General features: G+C 42.5%; 2 protein-coding genes across 3 annotated transcripts in view; one reads left to right on the forward strand and one right to left on the reverse strand.

Annotated features, from left to right (window-relative positions):
* Positions 1–2,022, reverse strand: part of DENND1B (DENN domain containing 1B) — a 160,458-nt gene extending 158,436 nt beyond the window's left edge. Inside the window, exon 1 of one of the 2 annotated variants that reach the window (XM_068140902.1) lies at positions 1,775–2,022. In XM_068140902.1, the coding sequence (XP_067997003.1) occupies positions 1,775–1,791 (17 nt within the window). In that variant the 5' untranslated portion in view covers positions 1,792–2,022. The remainder of the gene's footprint in view (positions 1–1,774) is intronic. The other variant, XM_068140903.1, reaches the window with a different exon arrangement.
* LOC137442656 (uncharacterized) lies at positions 1,790–16,328 on the forward strand. The gene is made up of 4 exons (XM_068141651.1): positions 1,790–2,188; positions 3,896–3,987; positions 7,481–7,551; positions 16,194–16,328. The coding sequence occupies exons 1-4, from the start codon at positions 1,790–1,792 to the stop codon at positions 16,316–16,318; spliced, it is 687 nt and encodes a 228-aa protein (XP_067997752.1). The 3' UTR covers positions 16,319–16,328.
* Positions 16,329–22,672: the final 6,344 nt, after the last annotated feature.

The raw sequence follows: 22,672 nt of genomic DNA on the forward strand, positions 1-22,672 counted from the left end.
ACTCCCCCTACCAAAAGGCAGCTGGAGTTTAAGGCAAATTACAAACAAACAAAGAAATCCAAGATTTTATTCAAAGTTTCTAGAATGCTTCAAGTGAAGCACACAGCAAATTAACACACTGCTGTTTCTTTAAAGTTTTTGCATTAAATCCAAAGGCCAAGCTGGGGAAAATTTCAGCTGTCACAAATTAATTGATTCAAAACATGCTTTCACTGACCACAGCACCACCATCAACTGAAATATGCAACTATAATCTAATTCAGGTTACAGAGACATAACCTGCCCATATCACAATCTTTCTTTGCATTGTATTTTAAGGCATTTAGCTCGAAAAACCCTGTATCTACTGATCTTGTGTGCAGGAGATCAAATTCTGCTCTGAGTTACAACGGCCTAAATCCAGGATATTGGAGAGTTATTCTGGCATTAAAGTCCATCCATTGTTCTTCTGGCAGGCAGGTAGGTTCAGAATGAAACTGATCAGGCTTCGCTTTGTTGAGTCACCTAGGAAAGCGAACCACAGAAGTCCTTCCTTCAAAAGAAGTGACATCTCCCCATCTGTAGCTCAGGCACTGGGTTTATACTCTCAGGCTATTTACCCTTTCCATTTCTTCCTAAACCCCAGAGCATACAATGCTGTTTTTTTAATGTGAATCTGTTAAAGTCTTAGAAACATCGAATGAAGACTTCCACCTCAACTCCTGGCTGAATTACCCTCACGAAGAAAGCTCTTTGAAGTCACACTGCCTTCTGTCTTTCACTATACCACTCTAAATCTGCTTTTGCAGAAAAATGCTTCTAAGTTTACTCGTCACATCCCACTACACTTAGAAGTGTCAAAAATGTGTCAAACTAATTTGAGAATTGTCAGACTGTCTCTCATTTCCTTTACAACTACCTCGTAGCAGCCTGCTCATTCATCATATATTTACACAAAGCTTTTTGTTAATTCCTGAAGCCCACAGTTAACATCATTTGCTTCCAGTGTCAGCAAGACCAAGTGGCCACTCCTGATAGGTAAGGCTGCATAGCAATGCTTCTAAGCACCTAAAAATCTCTTTTGCACCTGCCATACCATAATAGCAAAAAGAAAGCTTGCAATTATTGGACAGATTAATGTTACAAACTTCAGCCCACCAGCTGCTGCTGCAGGCAGGGTCGCCGCAGGCAGTGGTACTGCCCAGGCCTGAGGGAGGGCTGGCGACCAAAGCAGGGAGCTGGGCCCCAGGGCTGCGGCCACGCTCCCGCCACGCCGGGTGGGCGCCTCAGAAACAAGCTGCCACCATTTCACAGTTCCCTGCCACCGCTCCGCCCGCCGCCGCGACCACTCCCCGGCACGGACGCCTCCGACCCGGCGAGGCCGGCGGTCGCAGGAGCTGCGGGAGGACGATGCCAGGGCAGGCGTGCTAGGGCCGCCAGCAGAGACGGAGGAGATCACAGGCAGATGAACGGTCGCGAGCACTGCAGCCGCCTCCTCCCCCTGCTCCGGGCCGGGCGGGGGGCGCCGCCCTGCCGCTGTGCGCGTCCCGCTCCTTTCGCACCGCGGGTCCCGCCTTGCCTCGCCCCGGCTCCGCTGCTGTCACTCAGCGGCCACGGTGCGCCCGGCCCCTCGCACGCTCCCGCCGGGTGGGCTTCCCCTCCCCTCCCTCCCTGCCGCCCGGCAGGCCAGGGCGGCTGTGAGGCCTACTCGCTGCCTGCCCGCTGCAGAGTTCGGCTCGGCCCGCCCGCGCCGGCCCCGCTGCGGCCCCCCGCCGACTAACACACACACACTCACTTGAACCTGCTGTCCATGATCACATCGCGGGCATCCGGCAGCTGCTCCAACGCCCCTCAGGGAGAAGCGCCCCGCCCGGCAGGGGCGAGGGGGCAGCGCCGGCCCCTCTCCCTTCGGCGGCTGGGGAGGCTCAGCGCTGTGAAGGCGGCGGCAGGCGGCGGCCCATGGCTGCTCCGCTCCCCCGGCTCGGGCCGCGACTGCAGCGGAGCGGCGGCACCGCCTCCTCCCCCCGTCTCTCAGTTCCTGTTGCAGTGGCTCCGGCACCTTCTGGGAACCAGGAAGCTCCGCGGCGGCCTGGGGAGCCGTCGGGGCCGGTGTCACCTGAGCCCCGCGGGGGAGGGCCCGGAGGCGAGTGGGGGAGCGCGGGGCCTGCCCCTGTCAGGGGCGGCGTACGACCCCGGTGCTTTGCGGCAGGTGCGGCAGGACAGGTCCGGGACGGCTGGAGCACCTTCCCGGGAGCCGGTCTGGAACCGACACCGGGCCCGGGAAGGGGTTTTGTGTACGTGGGGTAGGGCAGCCCATAGGTGCGGCAGCACCGGCAGTGGTCGTGTTTTACGGCACAGACACTATCACCTGCAAAATAAAGCTCCTCAGAAAGTGCAGCCGGTGTGTTACCTTACACAACCACTCTTTTACGTTCTTCATGTACAGCAGGAAAATGGAGCTTTTTCACACTGAAGCTCATAAACGTTAGTTTAACCTGCGGTAATCTATTTAGCTTTTACCGAATGCTAAACTCTCCCAAACTGCTTTGAGAAGTGGTGCAGTGGAGTGGGGTGCTGGAGTAAGTGCAGCGTCCTGTAAACACGTAATTACAACACGTAAAAAGCCTTACATCCTCGAGTGTTTCCAGTGAGTTTGGAAAGGAAGGAAAAATAACACCATCCTTGAGAGGCTTCCAAGTCTCATTCATCTGAGAGGCACCGAGCAGCCGAATTTCCACCTACACCAAGTTTCCCTCACTAGTATAGTATCACTGCCATGAAAAATATGCATGGAATAGATTCTGCAGTTCTGGGCCAAAGTAAAAACCTTCTTTTCCTCCAGAAACTAATCATCATATCAATAGTTAAATAGAAGACAAACTTTCAAGCCAACTGTTTATTAAACACATAGAACAGCATTAGTGCATTACCAAGCCTGAAAAAATCAAAGGTTTGAAAGTCAGGAAATTACAAATACTGACTTTTCCAAAGTAATATTGTTTTGGCTTCATTACACATCCTACACACCTCACAGGATATAGATTAAATAATAATAAAAGGTATAGATGTGTAGCAAAAATGACTGAACATTGCAGCAGGAACCTTAGCTTTGGGATTTCCTTGGTTTTCAAGTACTTAGCTTCCCAGCCTTCATTTTGCAATAATTCTTGGCTGTGTTTTAACAACCAATATTTGCAGCTCCCACTGAAGTAAATGAAATTGCTTGGGGCTTTGTATCCTTAACACATAACCATGAGATTGGTATAGCCAAGAGGTTTTTCAGAAAAAGAAGCTAGCAAATATGTGGGTTTGTGTATTATGAGAGGTTCTTGAAGCAGGCAGCTTTCACTCATCCACTGTTAAGTTCAACTTCTCTGATAGGATGAGTCAGCTAAAGGACTGGAGAGTGGTGCCTGTCCGCAGCAATGGGAAGGACAAGGCAGGGGCCCTGCTGCAGCCACCAGAGCTGCTCAGCTGCAGTGCCTGGGGCAGGCTGGATGCATCCCCCACAAAGGGATGCTGTAGAACTGAAAGGGCTTCAGCACCAGCACCCAGTAAAGATAGGTATGTTGGAAAGCATGCATGGAGAGGTAAACCATCACAATCTTGCCTGTACCATCTGCCTCTCTACCTCCCTTCTGCCTTCCATCTCTCTGGAAAGCAAACAGAATTTGAAACTCTGTGCTGAAAAAAAATGGCCAATAACTTAGCAAGAGTGAATTCAGGTTGGATGATTATCCAAATATTGAGATGTTTTATTTGTGGAGAAGCTCCATTTGAAGTGTGCCAGACAGTGAAAAAAAATACGGTGTTTCAGGATTTCAATGAACCTGGATTTTGGATTGTATTAAATACTTTATAAGTCTACTGGGAATTTGTTTGTCCCAGTGGTTGCTAATGCTTGCCACTTTTACAGGCAGAAGAGGAGGCTGGTGGCCCATCAGGCTGGTCTGCTCTGCAATTCCAGCCAGTCTCTAGGATTGGTGTCTATCTTGGCAGATACAAACAGTAAGTCCCTTGGAATTTATTTTATTGTAATTGGAGAAAAAACAGGTAAGGTTTCTTTTCCAAAGTAAGTACATGTCTTGTCACTAGAGTAAATTGATAACACAGTAACTAAACCTTTCCTGCCTGGAAGAGCAGGAAGAGTAGAAAAAGTTCACATTTAAAATAGAGGGCATATGAGAGAAAACCCTGTTGAGATGAGACTCACATCTCTCGGAGCTATTCTTTCAGTCTCTGTGAAAACTTAAGCAGACATCTGTGCCCAGGTTACATTTAGTTCATGTCTTTAAGACTGTTTTGCAACAACAGCAGCTTTTAATGAAAGACAATGTTTCAGGAAAGGTGTTAGTGTTCTAAAATCACTTCTTGGTGCCTTGTTTTCAACCCTTCCTTGAGAAAGGGTTGAGCCAGAAGGAGAAACTGAAAGAAAAAAAACTAATAGATATGTAGAAAATGGATTAGATTAGTGTATTCTCAAGCCAGGAAATTCTAGTTTGCTTTTCTTGACTCTGATTTCCCTTTCCAAATGAAAATCATAAAGCAAATTATATTTGGGATTTTCAGAGTCAACTGTTCTATTGGGCAATCTAGAAGACACAAAGCATTTTTCTTTATATTTGCATAATGTGAAAATGGCTGAATTCTGCCTAAGTTCTCTCTAAAAGGTTAGTGTAGGGACTGCTATAAAGGCATTTGCACAGGATGGGGGATAAACATTTATTTCATAGATACAAGCAACTAAAACCCAGGTAATTTAAAGATTCTTACTCAGTCTTAATGGTATTTTGCCAGCAGTGATTAGCCATCTTTGTAGCACTGTAATAATGTAAAGAGCCTTAAAACTGATAGAGATATTTATAGACATTTTTCAACTCCTGCATGCTGTCAGTAAAAGAGGTCTCAATGTAAACTGAATTGGATCTACAAGTCTTCATTTTCTCCCAAACTGATTAATGCTTTGCTGTAAGAGGTTACGTGAAAAAACACCCAAAAGTCTACTTCATCTGGGTCAGGTAAGAAGTGGGTGAAAGTGCTACCAGACAGCTCATCTCAAGGATCAACATAAAATGTATAGAACACGTTTTAGTTTACAACCAAATTCAGTATGGAAACAACAGGAGATGTAGTTGAAAAATGCCAAACAAAATTCAAACCCAAGCCTTTACATCCTTTCTAATATGGAGCAATCTTGCTATTCTCTGCCAAATCAAAACCATGTGGCTTTGAGTCTATAAAAGTGATGCAGAGCAGGGTTAGGATCTCAAAAAGGGATATGAGAAACAGACAAGAAATGGCCACACATCATGTCACTTGGAAGCAGTGAAGCAAGAGAAGTTTTGTGAGAATCCAGTTAGCTTAAGCTGAAACTATTACGTACACACAATTTGGTTTTGGCAGGGAGGGAGAAGGTAAAAGGGGCAGAGAAAAGGGAAAAGCACAAAACCTCTGAAGACAAGTATTGTTTTAAGCATTCAGCATGGGAGAATTCTAATCCTCATAATGCAAGCTGCAAGCATGCATGCATTGTCTGAGAAGATTCACAAGAAGTGCAGGAAACAGAATTTACCCAACAAATGAAGATGACTTTATGGAACAACAGAGGGGTTAAGAATCATTGTCTGAATCCACCTCTACAGGTCTAAAGCTCCTGCCCCAACTAACTCCAGCAAGGCTCTTTTTCTTTGCTGCCCAATTCTGAGGCAGAAGAGAGTTCTCATCATCTCCATAAGCTGGAGCACACTTATTGTGAATTAAATAGGATCTTCAGTATTACAGAAGTCCTTCTTGGCCACATACATTTCACTTACTAGTAAAACATGCTACTAATAAAAGTAGCTTTTCTCTTAAACACTGCTGAAACCTGTAAAGGGATTTCCTTCATAACATTGTTAGAAGAGCTTGCTGAAAAGATGTTCTCCCCTGGGAACTCCAACAGGTTTGTCAAAAATGGCATAATTGAAAAAGCTGCAATTTCACATTGTATGGTTATAACAAAATATTTCTTGGAATACATTCTCATGATTCTTGTACCAAGAATTACTCCTTTACTTCCCACTGAGTCTGTACTGGGATTGTTTTTAGTTCTTATTCCTTCAAATAAGTTACAGCTGGTTTGTGTTACCTCAGCATCTACATCTTCTAACAACATAGTCACCTTGTCCGACCTCACAGACTTGGAAAGCATCTCATAGAAGGAAATATTGATCTGAGAGTTTGTGGTTCATTTTAATAGGACTGGAAGTTATTTTATCAGCTTGTTTGAATCTCACACACACTCATCCCAGACTGTAACTGAGTGACAATGGAATCTCCCTATGCAAAGTTCTCCAAAACCCTCAAACTCACAAATATCAATTTCTCCATTAAACTCCTTAGCTGTAACAGTGCCATGAGACAATACCTAAAAGAGAAAATACTTTAAAGAAAAACCAGATACCTACATTAGGTAATTTCATGATCCAGCATCCTTAAAGACAGTCACATTTAAAATAGGTCTCTTTTGAGAAGCCTTTAAAATAAATATATATAGTGAATACATATCTACAAATATTCTGCATATTTATTGATTCCTTGGATTCCATCCAAACATCCTTTTTCACCTTTTGATGTCACTCATTCAGCTTAAGATGAATGCTTAAGAACATTGGAGAATTGTGGCTGGAAAGCTGTCATGCAGAAGGGGACCTGGAGGTTCTAATCAACAAGCAGCTGAATATGGGCCAGCCATGTGCCCAGGTGGCCAAGAAAGCCAGTGGCATTCTGGCCTGTATCAGAAATGCTGGAGCAGTAGCAAGGAGGTGACTGTCCCTTTGTACTCAGCTCTGGTGAGGCCACACCTTGAGTATTGTGTCCTGGTTTGGGCACCTCAATACAAGAGATATGGAGGCACTGGAGCCAGTGCAGAGGAGGGCAAGGAAGCTGTGAAGGGCCTGGAGAATAAATCTGATAGAGTGACTGAAGGAGCTGGGGATGGTTAGTGTGGAAAAGAGGAGGCTCAGGGGAGACCTCATTGCTGTCTATAACTACCTGAAAGAACATTGTGGAGAGGCTGGTGCCTGTCTGTTCTCCCAGGTAATTAGTGATAGAACAAGAGGGAATGGCCTCAAGCTACAACTGGGTAAGTTTAGACTGGACATTAGAAAAAAGTTTTACACAGAAAGAATGGTCACGTGTTGGAATGTGCTGCCCAGGGAGATGGTTGAGTCACCACCCCGGATGTGTTTAAAGATGGTTTGGATGTGGTGGCTGGGGATATGGTTTAGGGGTGAACTTTGTGGAGTACGGTTCTGGGTTGGACTTGGTGATCCTGAGGGTCTTTTCCAACCTGAATGTTTCTGCCATTCTATGATTTTTAGTATGCTTAAGAACATCATCTGCTTAAGAACAGATGATGATTTAAAGAAAAAATGAGCCAAGGTGACACCTTGAAAAGGTATAGACATGGCTGGGTAGGACTTTAGTGTGAAGATTATGCCTCACTATGATTACATTTCAGGGATGCATCATTCTTTGTCCCTTCAACCATGCTACATAGAAAAGCTGATCGGGCCAAACACACTCACACAGGTAAACCCACTCATTAATTAATCAGTGAATTTCTGGGGACACATCTCTGCTTGGATAGGAATGAGGATTCCAAGGCTTTTTAATCAGTGTGTCCTACCAACAAGACCGAGAAAGCAGGTCTTAATCAGGTCAGCTTTAATTGAAAGTTTAATAAAGGAGCTGGGGGAACATTTATGAATATAAGTGCCAACTACTGAATTTTAAGAGCTAAGGCCCTCAAAAATTCACATGATTTCGATCTGACTGTGTTAGCTCCGCATTTGGTTTATTGGTAATATTTGCAAATCCTCACAGTCTGATCTGTAATACCTTTTGTAGTGCAATTTGCACCACAATTTACAGAAGTTATGAAGTATGAAATATTTGCAAGCCAGACAGATACTTGCTTTATCCTTGCAGTCCTCATGTCTTAACAGCAGTTTGGATGTAAATTAATTTATAAATTAGAGACAAATAATATTTCCATTCATACTAACCTCAATTCATGGACAATTTAGTAAATTATTTGTGTGGATTTATAACATATTCAGACACGACAGCTGGCAGAATATAACAGTAGAATAAACCACCTTTTATCTCTGCTGCCCAAATCCAGCCTGCAAGCACCAAATGCTTTCTGGGGGTATGGATTACTCAGAAGAATGTTTGAAAACAAGCGGTGATCTTCGCCCAGTTTTGGTTTAGATGCAAGTTAGACACCTTGCAACTGACCTCACTGTTAGGAAGTTCAGGGAAATGAAAGACTGAAGAAAGAAATTGTTCTCTTCTTTGCATTAAAAAAAAAATCCTTCAAGAAAGGTGTGAGAAACAGTGATGGCAACATTAAGGGAATATATCCAGTTCTTTCCCACAGATAGTGATTACTGTGGAGATTTTTTCAGCCCAGCAAATTGTTTTCTTAAGAATGATTTTTTCAGTGAAGCAGCAGGGTCAGGCAGTATCTTTGAATATGCATTTCAATATGCATATGGCCTGCATCAGGAACAGTGTGGTCAGCAGGAGCAGGGAGGTCATTCTGCCCCTGTACACTGCCCTGGTTAGGCCACACCTTGAGTACTGTGTCCAGTTCTGGGCCCCTCAGTTTAGGAAGGATGTTGACTTGCTGGAGAGAGAAGGGCAACAGAGAAGGGCCACAAAGTTGGTGAGGGGTTTGGAACACAAGCCCTGTGAGGAGAGGCTGATGGAGCTGCGGTTGCTTAGCCTGGAGAAGAGGAGGCTCAGGGGAGACCTTATTGCTCTCTACATCTACCTGAAGGGAGGTTGTAGACGGGCAGAGGTTAGTCTCTTCTCCCAGGCAACCAGCACCAGAAGAAGAGGACACAGTCTCAAGTTGTGCCAGGGGAGGATTAGGCTGGATGTTAGGAAGAAGTTCTACACAGAGAGAGTGATTGCCCATTGGAATGGGCTGCCCAGGGAGGTGTTGGAGTCACCATCATCGGAGGTGTTCAGGAGGAGACTTGATAGGGTGCTTGGCTGCATGGTTTAGTTGATTAGGTGGGTTGGATAATAGGTTGGATGCAATGATCTTGAAGGTCTCTTCCAACCTCATTCAAGCCATTTGCAAGTAAAAATTTCTTACCAGATTGAACCTTTTCTTCATGAATAAAATCAGTTCTTCTGTTTAGGCAAAGACATACTCTTCAGACTTCTCAAACGTATATTTTGTTAATGCTGCAGGTTGTAGGCTAGCTGACAAATCTGGTGGTGACTAAAACTACCATGGAGCAAGATTTTTCTTGACATATTTAAAATTTATTTTTTAAAAAGTTCTATTCAAAGCAGTAAGAAACTGAGTTTTGTTATCAGCCACAGAAATTTCACAGTTTTAATTTTCTGAATGTGGACTTCTTGCACTGAGGCCAAAGTTACATAGAACTGGGAACTGAGCTTTATTAAAATGAGAATGTGTCTATAAGCTGGCTTGGATATTGCGTACTGTGTCTACCAAAAAAATTCCAAATAGAAAATCAAACAATGCTAAATATTAAAAGAGCAGTTTCCAGCTGTTTATTTGCCATGGCATCATTATGAACAAGTAGATACTGAGAGATGTTTTGTATGGAAATTAGTTATAAAACCCGAAACAGTTTCTCAGCTCTGCAAATGGTGTTTCATTTACCAATAGCCAATAGAGATGGGGTGTTTTTATATTTACTTGAATAAAAAGATTTAAAAGCATTGCACCATTTCCTGACCTGAATATCCTGCATTTGTGTTCCACATTCTAATATTGTAGCTGACATAATGAGGACCCCACAGTGCCAGAGTCTGTGGCTAGAGATTTGTCTTCAGGTTTTGTTCTAAGTGCTTTGCTTGTAATTGCATCAGATAATTCAGTAATGCCAACCTTTCTTCTTAGGAAAGGCAAATTTTCTCTAATAAATAATATTTGTTCTCAATAAAGGAAAAATGTTCTCCTTATGCAAAGTATGAATCTTAATGTAGGTGTATAACAAGATTCTTGAGGAAGGCTTCCTACAATTCTGTTACTGTAATGCTTTGTTCTGCAAAGAGATAACGGGTAAATCACTGAAAAGCTTCTGCAGGTTTCTTTATTCAGAAGTGTTAGAACAATTGACCTAGTCATCTTTGTGCTAAATGACTACAGACAGCTCAGACAGATGTGTTTAGATCCCTTTATGCAATTGCCATTGTTGACTCATCCCTGGATCAGGTACTCAAGGCACTAATCTAGGAGATTCTAAGCACAACGGATGTGAGCATTATCCCCAAAAATTAACTAATGCAGTAAACTGCCATAATTATTGGTATGCTTACTGAAGAAAGTATTGAGTTTAATGTCTGCCTAGAATTAGATTGGAAGACGGAAGCGACAGCTCATGAAAAGCAAGGCCAGTGGGCTATCCTTAGGACAGTACAGCCATGCATTATACAGCTATTACTTTAATTACTGGAGCTAGTCCAGCTGTCTACCCTAACCACTGGAGCTGTAGATCCAGTTTAAGAGCAGAAGTGTGATAGGGCACCATACTATGTGCCATTTAAGGTGATGTGCTTCAGAGAGTTCAGAAAGACTACTCTGTGCAGCTACCTCACCATTTTATTTCAGGGCTTCATTCCTCACTGGTGTGAGCGAGAACAGGGTCCTTAGCAGTTCTCAAATGTTGCTGTAAGTCTGCCATGGGATCAGGCCATTTTGTTCTCTGAGTCCCAGGCAAACACAGAAATTAAGTCATACTGATATTATTTATTTTGCACAGATTTCTCCATCTGTTGCTTTTCTCAGTAGTTCCATTAGAAAGTCATTTTGCTTCATACTCTGTTATATTATTAACAGATGTTGGAGCAGAACAACGCATACGTGTTCCTGAGAATTAGAAGTGTGGCTAAGTGTAAAACTCTGTGTGCTGTCCTAGGACTTGCCTTCTGACAGTGCACCAAAGTACCTTGCTGCCACATGATGTCACACAGGTAGGAAGGAACCTCCAGAGGTCACCTCACCCAGCTTCCTGCTTAGAGTAGGTATGGCAGAGCAGGCCACTCATGGCTTCATGCAAGTTGGTTCCGAGTATCTCCAAGGACAGAGGATACTACAGCCTTTCTGAGCAACCTGCTCATTACAGTATTTGAGCATCACAGCAAAAAATAAATTACTCTATTGAGACAGCAGTTCTCATTATCCAGCTCATCTTTACTGCCTCTGCTCCTTCCACCATGCATCTCTGAGAAAAGTCTGGTTCTGTCTCCTCTGCATCCCAATAGGGCCTGGAGTGTGGCTGGCTTTTTTTTTTTTTGTGGCAAGGGCATGTTACTGACTTAAATTCACCTCACTGGCTACCAGGTCCCCTCAGGGTTTTGTTCTGCAGTAGTGCTTTCTGGGCAGTGAATCTCCAGCCTGTATTGTATCAGGGCCTCAAGTGAACTTGCCGTTCCAGGATTTTAGTTGGTTCAGGAGTTTAGTTGACTGAGTTCAAGGTCAGCCTTTTTATGCTGAACTGAGCTGTTTGTTGGTAAGAAAGCCAGAGGCAGCCCCAGCAAGGACCTGCCTGCCTCTCTGTCCCTTGGGAGCTGCTTTCAAGCCATGCTTAGCCCCTGCCTAAGCCATGCTGCAGCTGTGCTGTCTTGCACCTCCCTGATTCTGGCTCTGATCCTGACCTGCTGACTTGATTTCCTGACTTGACCTTGAACCTGCCTTGTCACGACAGACTTGCTGGGTGATAACTGATCACTGTTTTCAGACATATGCAAGAAAAAACCCTTCTTGTTGGCCATCACATCCTTTACTAATTTCAGCTCAACTGGGCTTTGGATTTTGCAGTTTCTTCTCTGCACACTCAAGCAATGCCTCTGTATTCCTCCAGCAGCCATCACTCCCACCTTCAGTGTGCTTCCTTTCTGCATCTGACTTTGGTCAGGAACATGCTCTTCAACCATGTTGGTATTCTGCTATGCTTGCTTTGTTTTCTGCATATTGTGATAGACTACTTTTATGCTTCAAGGAGGTTGTTCTTGAAAATTAAGTTACTCTCCTGAGCCCCTTTTCCCTCCAGGTCTCTCTTCCATGGGAACTTAGCACATCTTACAGTCATTGCAGCCAGGGCTGCCTTTGACCTTCATCTTTTCACCTAGTTGTTCCTCATTTGCCAGTAGCAGATCCAGCAGAACGTCTCCTCTAATGAGTTCATTGATCATCTGCTTCAACAAAATGTTTTCAATGCATTCCATAAACGTGGACTGGTAGTGCATGGTCCTGTTACGTTTCTAGCAGATATCAGGGTATTTGAAGTTCTGTATGAAAGCCAGGGCCTGTGATAAAGAGCATTCAAATTCAGCAGAACTAAACAGTTCTGTTTTGCACATAGAACATTTAGGCTCCAAATACCTGCAAACACATTGTGTGATACCAAGTACAAACCCCATTGTGCACACTCTAGCATAAGCAGGAAACAGAACTAAAGCTATGGTGCAACTACAGTTGACAGGACAAGTAGATTGACGTGATGAGACTGAGCCTCCAAGACAAAATCTTGAGGCATCAACACCATTCTAAGTCCTATATTTGGTCTTGATCCTGAAGAAGTAGGGACCTCTACATCCCATTCGTTAACACTTTTTGAAGCAGTTAATCTCTGAATGTTTCTATCTAAATACTGAAACAAAATCTGATGGACAATATAAAAATATAATTGTCTTGAAATCCTCACTTTGAAGGATCCACTCCTTTACTTCACACAGAAGCACACAGAATCAACCAGGTTGGAAGAGACCTCCAAGATCAAGCCCAACTGATGACCCAACCCTATCTAATCAACTAGACCATTGCACTAAGTGCCTCATTCAGACTTTTCTTAAACACCTCTGGGGATGTTGACCCACACCACCTCCCTGGGCAGCCCATTCCAAAGGGCAATCTCTCTTTCTGTGAAGAACTTCTTTCTAAGATCGAGCCTAAACTTCCCCCTGCACAGCTTGAGACTGTGTCCACTTGTTCTGGTGCTGGTTGCCCTGGAGAAGAGACCAATCCCCACATGTCTACAACCACCCTTCAGGTAGCTGTAGAGAGCAATAAGGTCTCCCCTGAGCCTACTCTTCTCCAGTCTAAACACCCCCAGCTCCCTCAGTCTCTCCTCACAGGTCTTATGCTCCAGACCCCTCACCAGCTTTGTTGCCCTTCCCTGGACACATTCAAGCAAATCAATATCTTTCTTGAACTGAGGGGCCCAGAACTGGACACAGTCTCCTGAAAAACAAATCAAACCAATCCTTCAAGGATCTTTTACACATTACACATTGTACTATATCAAATAGTCCAAGGATATGTTCTTTCTTGTCTATTATCTCCTAAGTGTCTTTGATGCCAGCTGTTAAACATGGTATTCACTTTCCAGGCTTCTATGACATAGCATTGCTGATGCGCATTTCAAACAGCTTTGTGAAAGTTGTTATCATTGAGTTTGCTCATCTCATCTGGTATTTATTATTAATATTCAATTTATACATGTTAATCAGGGCTGGGCCTGTTCCACAGAGTACAAACCAGTCAGTCTGAAACTTGCCAAAGGGAAACAATTTGGAGAGCTTAATAAATATTCCTGGTACCAGGATTTACACTTAGCATAAGCATATCCATTACTGACACAATCAGTCACAATCATTTCTTCCACATTTTTTACTACATTACAAAATATTTTGCACAACATATTCTCTCCCCCCTCAAATAATGTATAGTGAGCTTGGCAAGACACAGGGAACAGTTTTGCAAAACAATATGTCATATTTCTCTTTCACAGAACATATGTCAGCCACTAGCAGACTCAGGAGATCCAATCCATATGAGAGTTCTTCAAATGTGTTACAAAATACAGGCAGAATCTTGCAAAAGGAATTTCTTCAGTGTATAAGTTCGGGACAGCAATTAGGTCTAATTTCTAATTTAACACAGGTCATTAAAACAAACAAACAAACAAACAAATAAATAAATAACTACATCCTTTCTTTGTTACCTTGTAGGTTTACTGTGGGTATTTCCAGACCCTAGTTAAGTGAATAGCACCTGTACTGAACTGTATGACCCCTTTAACAATCTAACTCAGCCTGGAGGCATGGTATACTGTGATGCTGATGTGACGCCATTTATTTTCAGGCTTGCCATCAACAGAATGCATTAACATTATGTACAGTACAAAGTGTGCTAGCAATCTACTGACGTCACAGAAGCTGTTTTTATAACGGACACAGTAAGAGCGGCTTGGAAAAGTGTAATTGTAGTGCCCACCAGCTTACCCAAATGCTCAAGATTCCCTCTGCTCTTTTCAGGAGACTGCCTCTGTTTAAGTGACAAATTCTCATTTCTCATCATGTGGTCATCAACTTGTAACAGCAGTAACCCAGAGAAATAATTTGCTGAAGTAATCATAGAATCATAGAATGGTCTGGGTTGGAAGGGAGCTCCAAAGGTCATCCAATCCAAACCCCTCTTCAGTCAGCAGGGGCATCCTCAACCAAATCAGGCTGCCCAGAGCCCTGTTGAGCCCCACTTTGAATATCTCCAGGGATGGGGCACCAACCACCTGCCTGGGCAACTTGTTCCAGTGTTCCACCACACTCATAGTAAAGAACCTGTTCCTAACATCCAATCTAAATCTGCTCTTCTCTAGTTTGAAGCCGTTGCCCCTTCAGGTACTGGAAGGCTGCTATTAGGTCTCCTGAGAGCCTCCTCTTCTCCAGGCTGAACACCCACAAATCCCTCAGCCTGTCCTTGTAGCAGAGGTGCTCCAACCTCATTTTTGTGGCCTTCCTCTGGACCCTCTGCATCAGCTATACTTTGTTGTAAGATAATTTCTGGCCTGCTGAGGAAGTCTGCCAGTATTTTCCACAAACCTGGGCACTCTCCATATAGTGAGTTTTCTTTGATCACGTAGTTATACAGCAAAGGAACACAGTCACCTACTGCCAGTAAGCTCAAAGGGATTTATCTAACATATTTTCTTTTGGATCCATTCAAAAACAAAGAAAGCAAATCTCACTGTATTACCCAGACCAAGTATTTGCAGATTTTTGCTGCCTGCAGCAGAAGAATTGGTTCAGACTACCTTCAATGCAGGAAACAAATCAGCATCCCTCCAGCACATCTGCTGTATTACACCACAAGTGAAATATGTGCAGCTTGAAAAAAATGCTAAAGTGTGGCAGTGCAGAGTTCTGCTGTTACAGCCACTCTTCTGCTGAACTCATCCTGCAGCTAACATAACTATCCATATGGAAAACAGTTGAATTAGTTAGGGACAAGCAAGGGAATTCAGGCAATTCCCTCCCCCATTTCGTGGTGACTGTGTTCACAGTTAAGCTTCTAAGAGAAGGCATTTGCAGAATGAAGCCATGCAAATATCTGCCAACAGATAATCTTTTTCTTGATACCATCAAACAAAACTCTACAGTCTCCTCACAGCTTTGGAAGAAGCTGTATTGAAAACATTTTTCCTGCAGCTGGACTGCAAAGCAAACAGTATCCTAAACAACTAGGTCAAGCACTGTCTAACCTGCAACCTGCAAGGAAATTTTCTTCATTTGCTGTCTTCATCATCTAATATATATTTGCCTCTGCAGAAACATCATGGAGCTATCAGGTGCTTGAGAAATAAGGCAAAGGGTCCTATAGGATAAGTACTAGTAGTGGGAAATTTCTCAGTGATCTCCAAGAAAAGAGTTGCACTTTCTTTTTTCTGTATGAAATGGTATACTTTTATATGACAAACAACAATACTGGATTAGTCACAGCAGTAGAAAAATATCTTCAATGCATTCTGATTAATTTACCTTAAAAATGCATTAGCATTTTTTTTGATTTTACAGCTTATTCATTTGTGTCTTTGAAACAGTTACAATCTGTGATTGTTCTGTCTGTCTGCAATGTTGATAAATTACCCTGAGAATGTCAATTAGCATCATTTCAAAAGACATTTTCTTGTTTTCTGTGATCATTTTTTGGGTAAAAAGTTTATATTACTAAACCTTTTGTGAAATTTTTCCTTCAGAGAAGGCATTTTGATCTGACTGCACTCAGCTCCACCTTGTCAATTCTGGTATTTTCTCAAATATTGTCAAAATAATTTTCCTTGACACGCTTTTTTCCTTCCACATTTTTGTGTTGTCATTGTTTCATTGTTTTTCCTTTTTTACAGGTAGTTTTCTGTCTTCATTTTCTAGTGCTCTGTGCAGTTCTGTTGCCACTTACTCATCAGCTCCATCTTCTGTGCTCCTGCCATCAACTCTCCCAGTGTTGGAACAAGCCACAGATATCAGATAAAGTCTTGAGTGATGGCATAAAGTTGCATTTTCCCATTTAAACTAAATAAATAAATAAGTCTCTCATTCAGTCTTTCAAAATCTTTCATTCCCCAGCTTGTATATAAACTCAAATTTGAGAATAATTGATCTTGAAATGTCTGGCCGAATATCCAGCCTGCTGAAACAAGAGCAGGATTGCTCTCTCCATCCATTCCCATAGTTTGTGTGAATCCATGTGGATCCAGCAGGAGACTGATTCAGTGTGTCAGGGGTAGGGGAATGAAGGAGACCTGTACATCCATCCAAACAGAAACACAAGGTCTTCTGCTGTGTCTGAAAACCTTTTCCGGGAAGAGAGATAAGTGTGACGATGCTAAACCAAACAAGGGAGCAGAACACAAAGGTCTCTTTGTCAAATTTCCAAGACACAGTTGCCTTCATCCTTTCTTGGTGTTCATAATGCTTTCCCTGGCCTCCTAATGAAGCTGCCAAACAGCCTCCCTCTTCATATTTCATGCATCATTTCATTGAGTAGACCTTTCTGTCCTCGGCATTTGTCCCATGGCAGTTTTTGTCCACTGTATGCTCACAGTCCTGGGGAGTGTTCAACTTCACTCATGAAGCTGCTGTTAGAAAGAGCAGTGCTGCCTTTCCCAGTGAATCCAGAAAGGTTTTACACTAGGACTTCAAAACGTAAGAGTGAATCTGTAATCTTTTTCATGGGTGAAGCTGTCTGATCAGATTCTGTCAGCAGGGAATCGCAGCCCAAGTTCACATCAGGGATCATCACTGATTGTTTTCCAAGTGTTAGCATTAAAAAAAAAAAAACCAAACAAAAAAACAAAACACCCAAACTAAAACCCACCAAAAAACCCCAGCACAAAACAACAACAAAAAATCCCTAACAAGCCAAGTGATAAGTTTGCCAACTACACAATCAGCTGTTTGTAATAAAATTAGAGTAAAACAAACACAAAGTTAGGTACAGAAACACCTTTTCCATGTAGAAGGATGATTAGAGGCCTGAGCTCCTCTCCTATGAGGACAGACTGAGAGAGTTGGGACTATTCAGTCTGGAGAAGAGAAGGCTCCAAAGAGACCTTATTGTGGTCTTTCAGGATCTGCAGGGGGCCTACAAGAAAGCTGGGGAGGGACTTTTTAGGTTGCCAGGCAATGATAGGATTAGGGGAAATGGAGCCAAACTAGAAGTGGGTAGATTCAGATTGGATGTTAGAAAGAAATTCTTCACCATGAGGGTGGTGAGACACTGGAACAGGTTGCTCAGAGAGGTGGTAGAAGCCTCATCCCTGGAGGTTTTTAAGGCTAGGATGGATTTGGTTTTGAGCAGCCTGATCTAGCGTGAGGTGTCCCTGTCCATGGCAGGGGGGTTGGAACTAGATGATCCTTGACGTCCCTTCCAACCCTGACAATTCTATGATTCTATGATTCTATTGCCCCTTCAGGCACTGAGGAATGCTCCCCTGTGCAGCAACCTGGAGAAGAGGAGGCTCAGGGGTGACCTCATTGCCCTCTACAACTACCTGAAAGGTGGTTGTAGCCAGGAAGGGGTTGGTCTCTTCTCCCAGGCAACCAGCACCAGAACAAGGGGACACAGTCTCAAGCTGCGCCAGGGGAAGTTTAGGCTCGAGGTGAGGAGAAAGTTCTTCACCGAGAGAGTCATTAGTCATTGGAATGGGCTGCCCAGGGAGGTGGTGGAGTCACCATCCCTCCAGGTGTTCAAGAGGAGGTTGGACGTGGCACTTGGTGCCATGGTCTAGTCATGAGGTCTGTGGTGACAGGTTGGACTTGATGATCCTCAATGTCTCTTCCAACCTTGGCGATACTGTGATACTGTGATACTGTAACAGGAAGCTCCTTTTGTGCTCTTTTTGTCTATGTGTATACATACATATCCATAGTTTGTATATGTGACCGGTTTTTTTGCATCCATTTGTAATGTTGATAATGTGTTTCCATTTTTCAGAACAGCCTCAAGTTTTTTAAAATCCACTTAAATCAGAAATAGCAGACTGTGTTTAAAGGCGGGGAACAGACTTGCCAAAGGAGACAGATTATGCCCCAGATGATTAACATCAGTCCATCTTCACAAAAGTCAGGTAATTTATGCCAGCTGATGTTTTGGCTTTGCATGTTAAGCTTCCAATAAGAAATTAGGAAAACAATACTGAGAGTGATCTGGAGAGTTCTAAAAAAGCTTTGAAATTATTATTTTAAGATTTAGTTTCTGCATTTTTGTATAAAACCCAAATGTTTACTAATCAGGTCAAGGCATGTGTCTGCTCGGGAGCTATCACAGTATTGTTGAAGAATTTGGCAAAATGCTCGTATCTACTCTCATTTGTAACACTTATTGCCAGAATGCTCTGTCATTTTCCAAGAAGTGTCTATTTCTTGGACTCGTTGTCCCAGCTGGTTTATTGATTTCATGGCTCTCTTTTCCAAATCCTTGTTCCAGCTCATTGATGATTCTATCCAGTGCTGGTTACACAAAATGTTGTTGAAAGTCATCTTTACTTTGAAAAGCCATGTGTTGACCAGTATTTTTAGTTGACAGATATACTTAGCCAAGATGACAATCTCCAAATTTTCTACTTCTGTTTTTTTTTTTCCCCCTCAGAAGGCATGAGCTGTTTGCTGCAATAAAATCTTCTGTTTTGCCCATACTTATGGCTACAATCCGTGCCCTAAATCACTGTCTACATTATTTTACCATAAACCCCCTTTCAAATACTCCTCTAATTCAACAGTATGCTGTAAATCACACCATTATAACTGCCTTGAGACTCTACTGGAGCTGTTCAAATGTACTCTTTAAAAGCATTGACTTTATGGCAAGCTTCAGGGTAAATTTGCAGCATGACACGCAAAAACACAGTCGCAGGATAAAATTCAGCATGGAGAGAAGCTTAGTAGCTTGATCTTCTCAAACACACAGGTGGTTCCCTTTGGAAATATATGTAGTCCCACTGAAGTTAAAGGAATTAAGTTTATGCTTAAGGTTAAGGATATGCAAAAGTATTTTCAAGAATATTTCCAGTATTCCCATTCATCTAGATTGCTGCACTTTTAAAATCTTACCTTTAGCAACTGGCTTAAATTTTTCTCTTCCAAAGCACTTCATGTGCTCTTGGAGTGGCTGGCAGTTTCTTGTGCTTGGCAAAACTTTGCTACAAATCTTGCTACACTAGCTCAGATAATCAAGATAGTGGCTCAGATTAGTCACACTTACTAAAACTAAGAAGTGAACCTGGCTCCTAACAGTTAGACATGAGCAGTCCACAAGGGCAAGTTTAGGACCATGTCAGTTTGCTCTTGCAGTCTAGGATAAGGAGGTATATTACAGGTTTATAAAGCTTTATTAAGCAAAATGGAGCATAGGCAAAGGCTATGCCACTGCCTTTCTTCTCCCCAGCCCAAGGTAAACATACAAACATATAAAACACACACACACACACAAAAATCACACAACCAAAAAAACCCCAGAAAACCAGAAAAACCTCAGCATGATTTCCATACCTTGTTCTTGCTCCCCCACTGACCAAAAAAAGGCTATTTTGCCAGGCAGCCTCAGAGATTGTTTTTTCTCTGCTTCATATGATGCCTGAGACTTTAAAACCTTTCTACCCAGTTGATTAGAAGATATGAGGCTGACCGCCATGATGAGGAAAACCAGGAACAGCATGAATCATAGTCCTCATGGGTTGATATAAACTAATATATCAGATATTTTCCAAGAGATTTCTACCACTGCATAGCAGTTCCACCTTCAACCTGCCATTAGTCTCAGAGTACACAATCATGTGAGAAAAAAACAAAACAAAAACAAAAACAAAACTGGAATATCCCTGAACGATTGTGATGAGGAAGAGTCTGCACTTCAAACCCCAACTTTCTGATCAACTTGTCAAGAACAATAGGCTCTGAAAGAGACAGGATATATTGAAAATGCTAAAATAGTTAAACTGCCCAATATTTTAGTTTTGCCGTACAATAATCCAAGTGAAAATGTCTCAATGTACTTGCCTTCAAAGGAGTCCCAAAGGAGGATTCTGGATTGCAATTCACATCTAGAATGCCTAATTTATGAAGCTCCTCAACTGCTGAATTCAGCAGCCTACAGAAACAAATCCCAACATGCTACTATTATGAGAAAGCCAAATACTGTTATGTATTTCCCAGGCAGAAAACTAAGAACTGGAAGATTAAACAATCCACTGCATAGCACTGAGCAAGCTGTTGGCAACTGCAGACCATATTAGTGCCATTTCTGCCTTGGTATTCCAGACCAGTGTCAAACATTATCATGAATGATTGCTTATTTTGTCTGAAAACCAGCTTCTTCCAGCTCAATGGAATTTAGGTAACAAACCACCCTTCTGCAGTCTTTTTGTTGTTCAATGGGTTCTTCCACAGGGCCAGTATTATAAAATGCCTGATTATCACAGTTAGGATTTTTCATAGAATCATAGAATGGTTTGGTTTGGAAGGGACCTTGAAGATTATCTAGTTCCAGTGCCCCCCACCATGGGCAGGGACACCTTCCACTACACCGGGTCATTTTAAAGCCAGCTCTGATCATATGACAAGATTAACAGTGCTAGCTGGAGGCCTGACCTAACTACTTCACTTGCATAAATAAGTTTTTGCACCTTGTGGCAGTTTGAGGCTGATGCCTAGGAAATTTTCCACAGATTGAGTAGAAAGTGGTGGAATGTAAATAAATTACCATTGGATGTAAAGGGAAAATAATGATAAGGTCTGATATTGGCCTGGTAACTAACATAAAGTTAGTTGTGTAAACTAACTTTTGCTCTTTCTTTGCTCTAGCAGATGCTAGCTGGTGCTTCTGCTGGCTTGCTGACTTTGGCTGTGGTTCTTTGTTGTCGCTAAATACTAACAAGCTACTCCTCTTTCTCTTTCCCTTCTCTGGTTGGGGGAGAGGGGGAAGCTGTGAGTAACCCCCTGGTTTTGTCCAGGGGGTTCTTGCATTTATAAATTGTAAATACATGTAAATATTGTCTATTTTGTACATATTCATTGCATTTCATATTCCTAGATTGTAGTTTTGCTTGTAGATAGAACTTCATTTGCTTCTGTCCCACTGAGCTGGTCTGGCAATTTTATTTTGGGGGGGCAATTCTCTCAAATTAGTTGGGGAGTAATTCAAGCCAACACGCACATGCATAAGCTCTTCGCTCAGAGACATGATGCATTTGACTTACCCACATGAGTGTATAAAGTTCTGGAATCATGGCAACCAGGTATTAAACATCCAAGTTTCTATATAAAGTTTCTGTGTAGCTTAAAAGGGATGCCTGCCCTTGCTGACATTGGTATAATACAAGGAACTTGAACAGAAAAATGAAGAGATAAACTTGCTAATGAATAACGGAATGCAGACACTCAAAATGAAGGGAACCCGTCACCCTAAACCAAATCCAGGTACCCACAGCTATTGTTTAAGAAAGAAAAGATGTTTAAGAAAGAAAACATATTTAAGAAAAAATATTGCAGAGAAGTAGCATTCTTTATCAGTTATGTATTAACTGTAATGAAATGAGGAAGGACAACATAGATGAAATGGAAAGTTTTGTTTAAAATATGGAAGAAGTATGAGAAGGTGTTACAGAGAGGCCACTCCAAAAACCTGCTCTTGAAACCCAATCTCTTATTAGAAAGTTGGACACTAACAGGAATTCTATAGTGATCAGTTTTAATTTTGCTCATATTAAATAATGATTTGACAAAGTTATTCATGAGCATGGCAGCTGACAGATTGATGAAATAACTATTGGGCCAACAAACAAGGCTCTTATAGACTTTTAAAATTTATATTACAGGAGAGTTACACATGCAAAATGAATTTGAATTAAGTATCAGAACTTGCATCCAGTTTAGTTACACAGAGAAAGAAACAAAAGTTGGTCCATAACTATGATCTTTATTTCAAAAGGGCAGACTTTAAGGAAAGGACTTCAGAAGTAGCCAGGGGATAACCATTTCCAAAAGTATTTTAGGCATAAGCACAGAACCTGATATGAACTTTAAAGACCAATATAGAAGGGAGTCAAAAAGAAAAAAAGAAAAGCCTCACATCAGGAGAGATATTTCTAGTAGAAAGAAGGAAGTGCTTCATCTAGTTTAGGAAAACAAAGGCTGTGAGTGCAGCTGATCACAGTTACCCAACTACCCTTGAAGTTATGGAGTACTGCATCCAGCTCTGGAGCCCTCAACACAGGAAGGACATGGATGTGATGGAGCAGGTCCTGAGGAGAGCTATGAAAGTGATCAGGGGGCTGGAGCACCTCTGCTACAAGGACAGGCTGAGGGAGCTGGGGTTGTTCAGCCTGGA

This window comes from Melanerpes formicivorus, unplaced genomic scaffold (assembly GCF_026170545.1).
Source record: "Melanerpes formicivorus ecotype bairdi unplaced genomic scaffold, bMelFor1.0.p_v2 SCAF_7, whole genome shotgun sequence".
Classification (NCBI taxonomy): Eukaryota; Metazoa; Chordata; class Aves; order Piciformes; family Picidae; genus Melanerpes; species Melanerpes formicivorus.

Bases quoted from the DNA above. Each gene is read 5' to 3' on its own strand.
- LOC137442656 (XM_068141651.1), top strand. From the start codon at position 1,790: ATGATCACATCGCGGGCATCCGGCAGCTGCTCCAACGCCCCTCAGGGA. The intron at 2,189-3,895 runs GTGCGGCAGGAC...CCACTTTTACAG, and splicing joins ACCCCGGTGCTTTGCGGCAG to GCAGAAGAGGAGGCTGGTGG. The intron at 7,552-16,193 runs GTAAACCCACTC...CCTTTTTTACAG, and splicing joins GGCCAAACACACTCACACAG to GTAGTTTTCTGTCTTCATTT.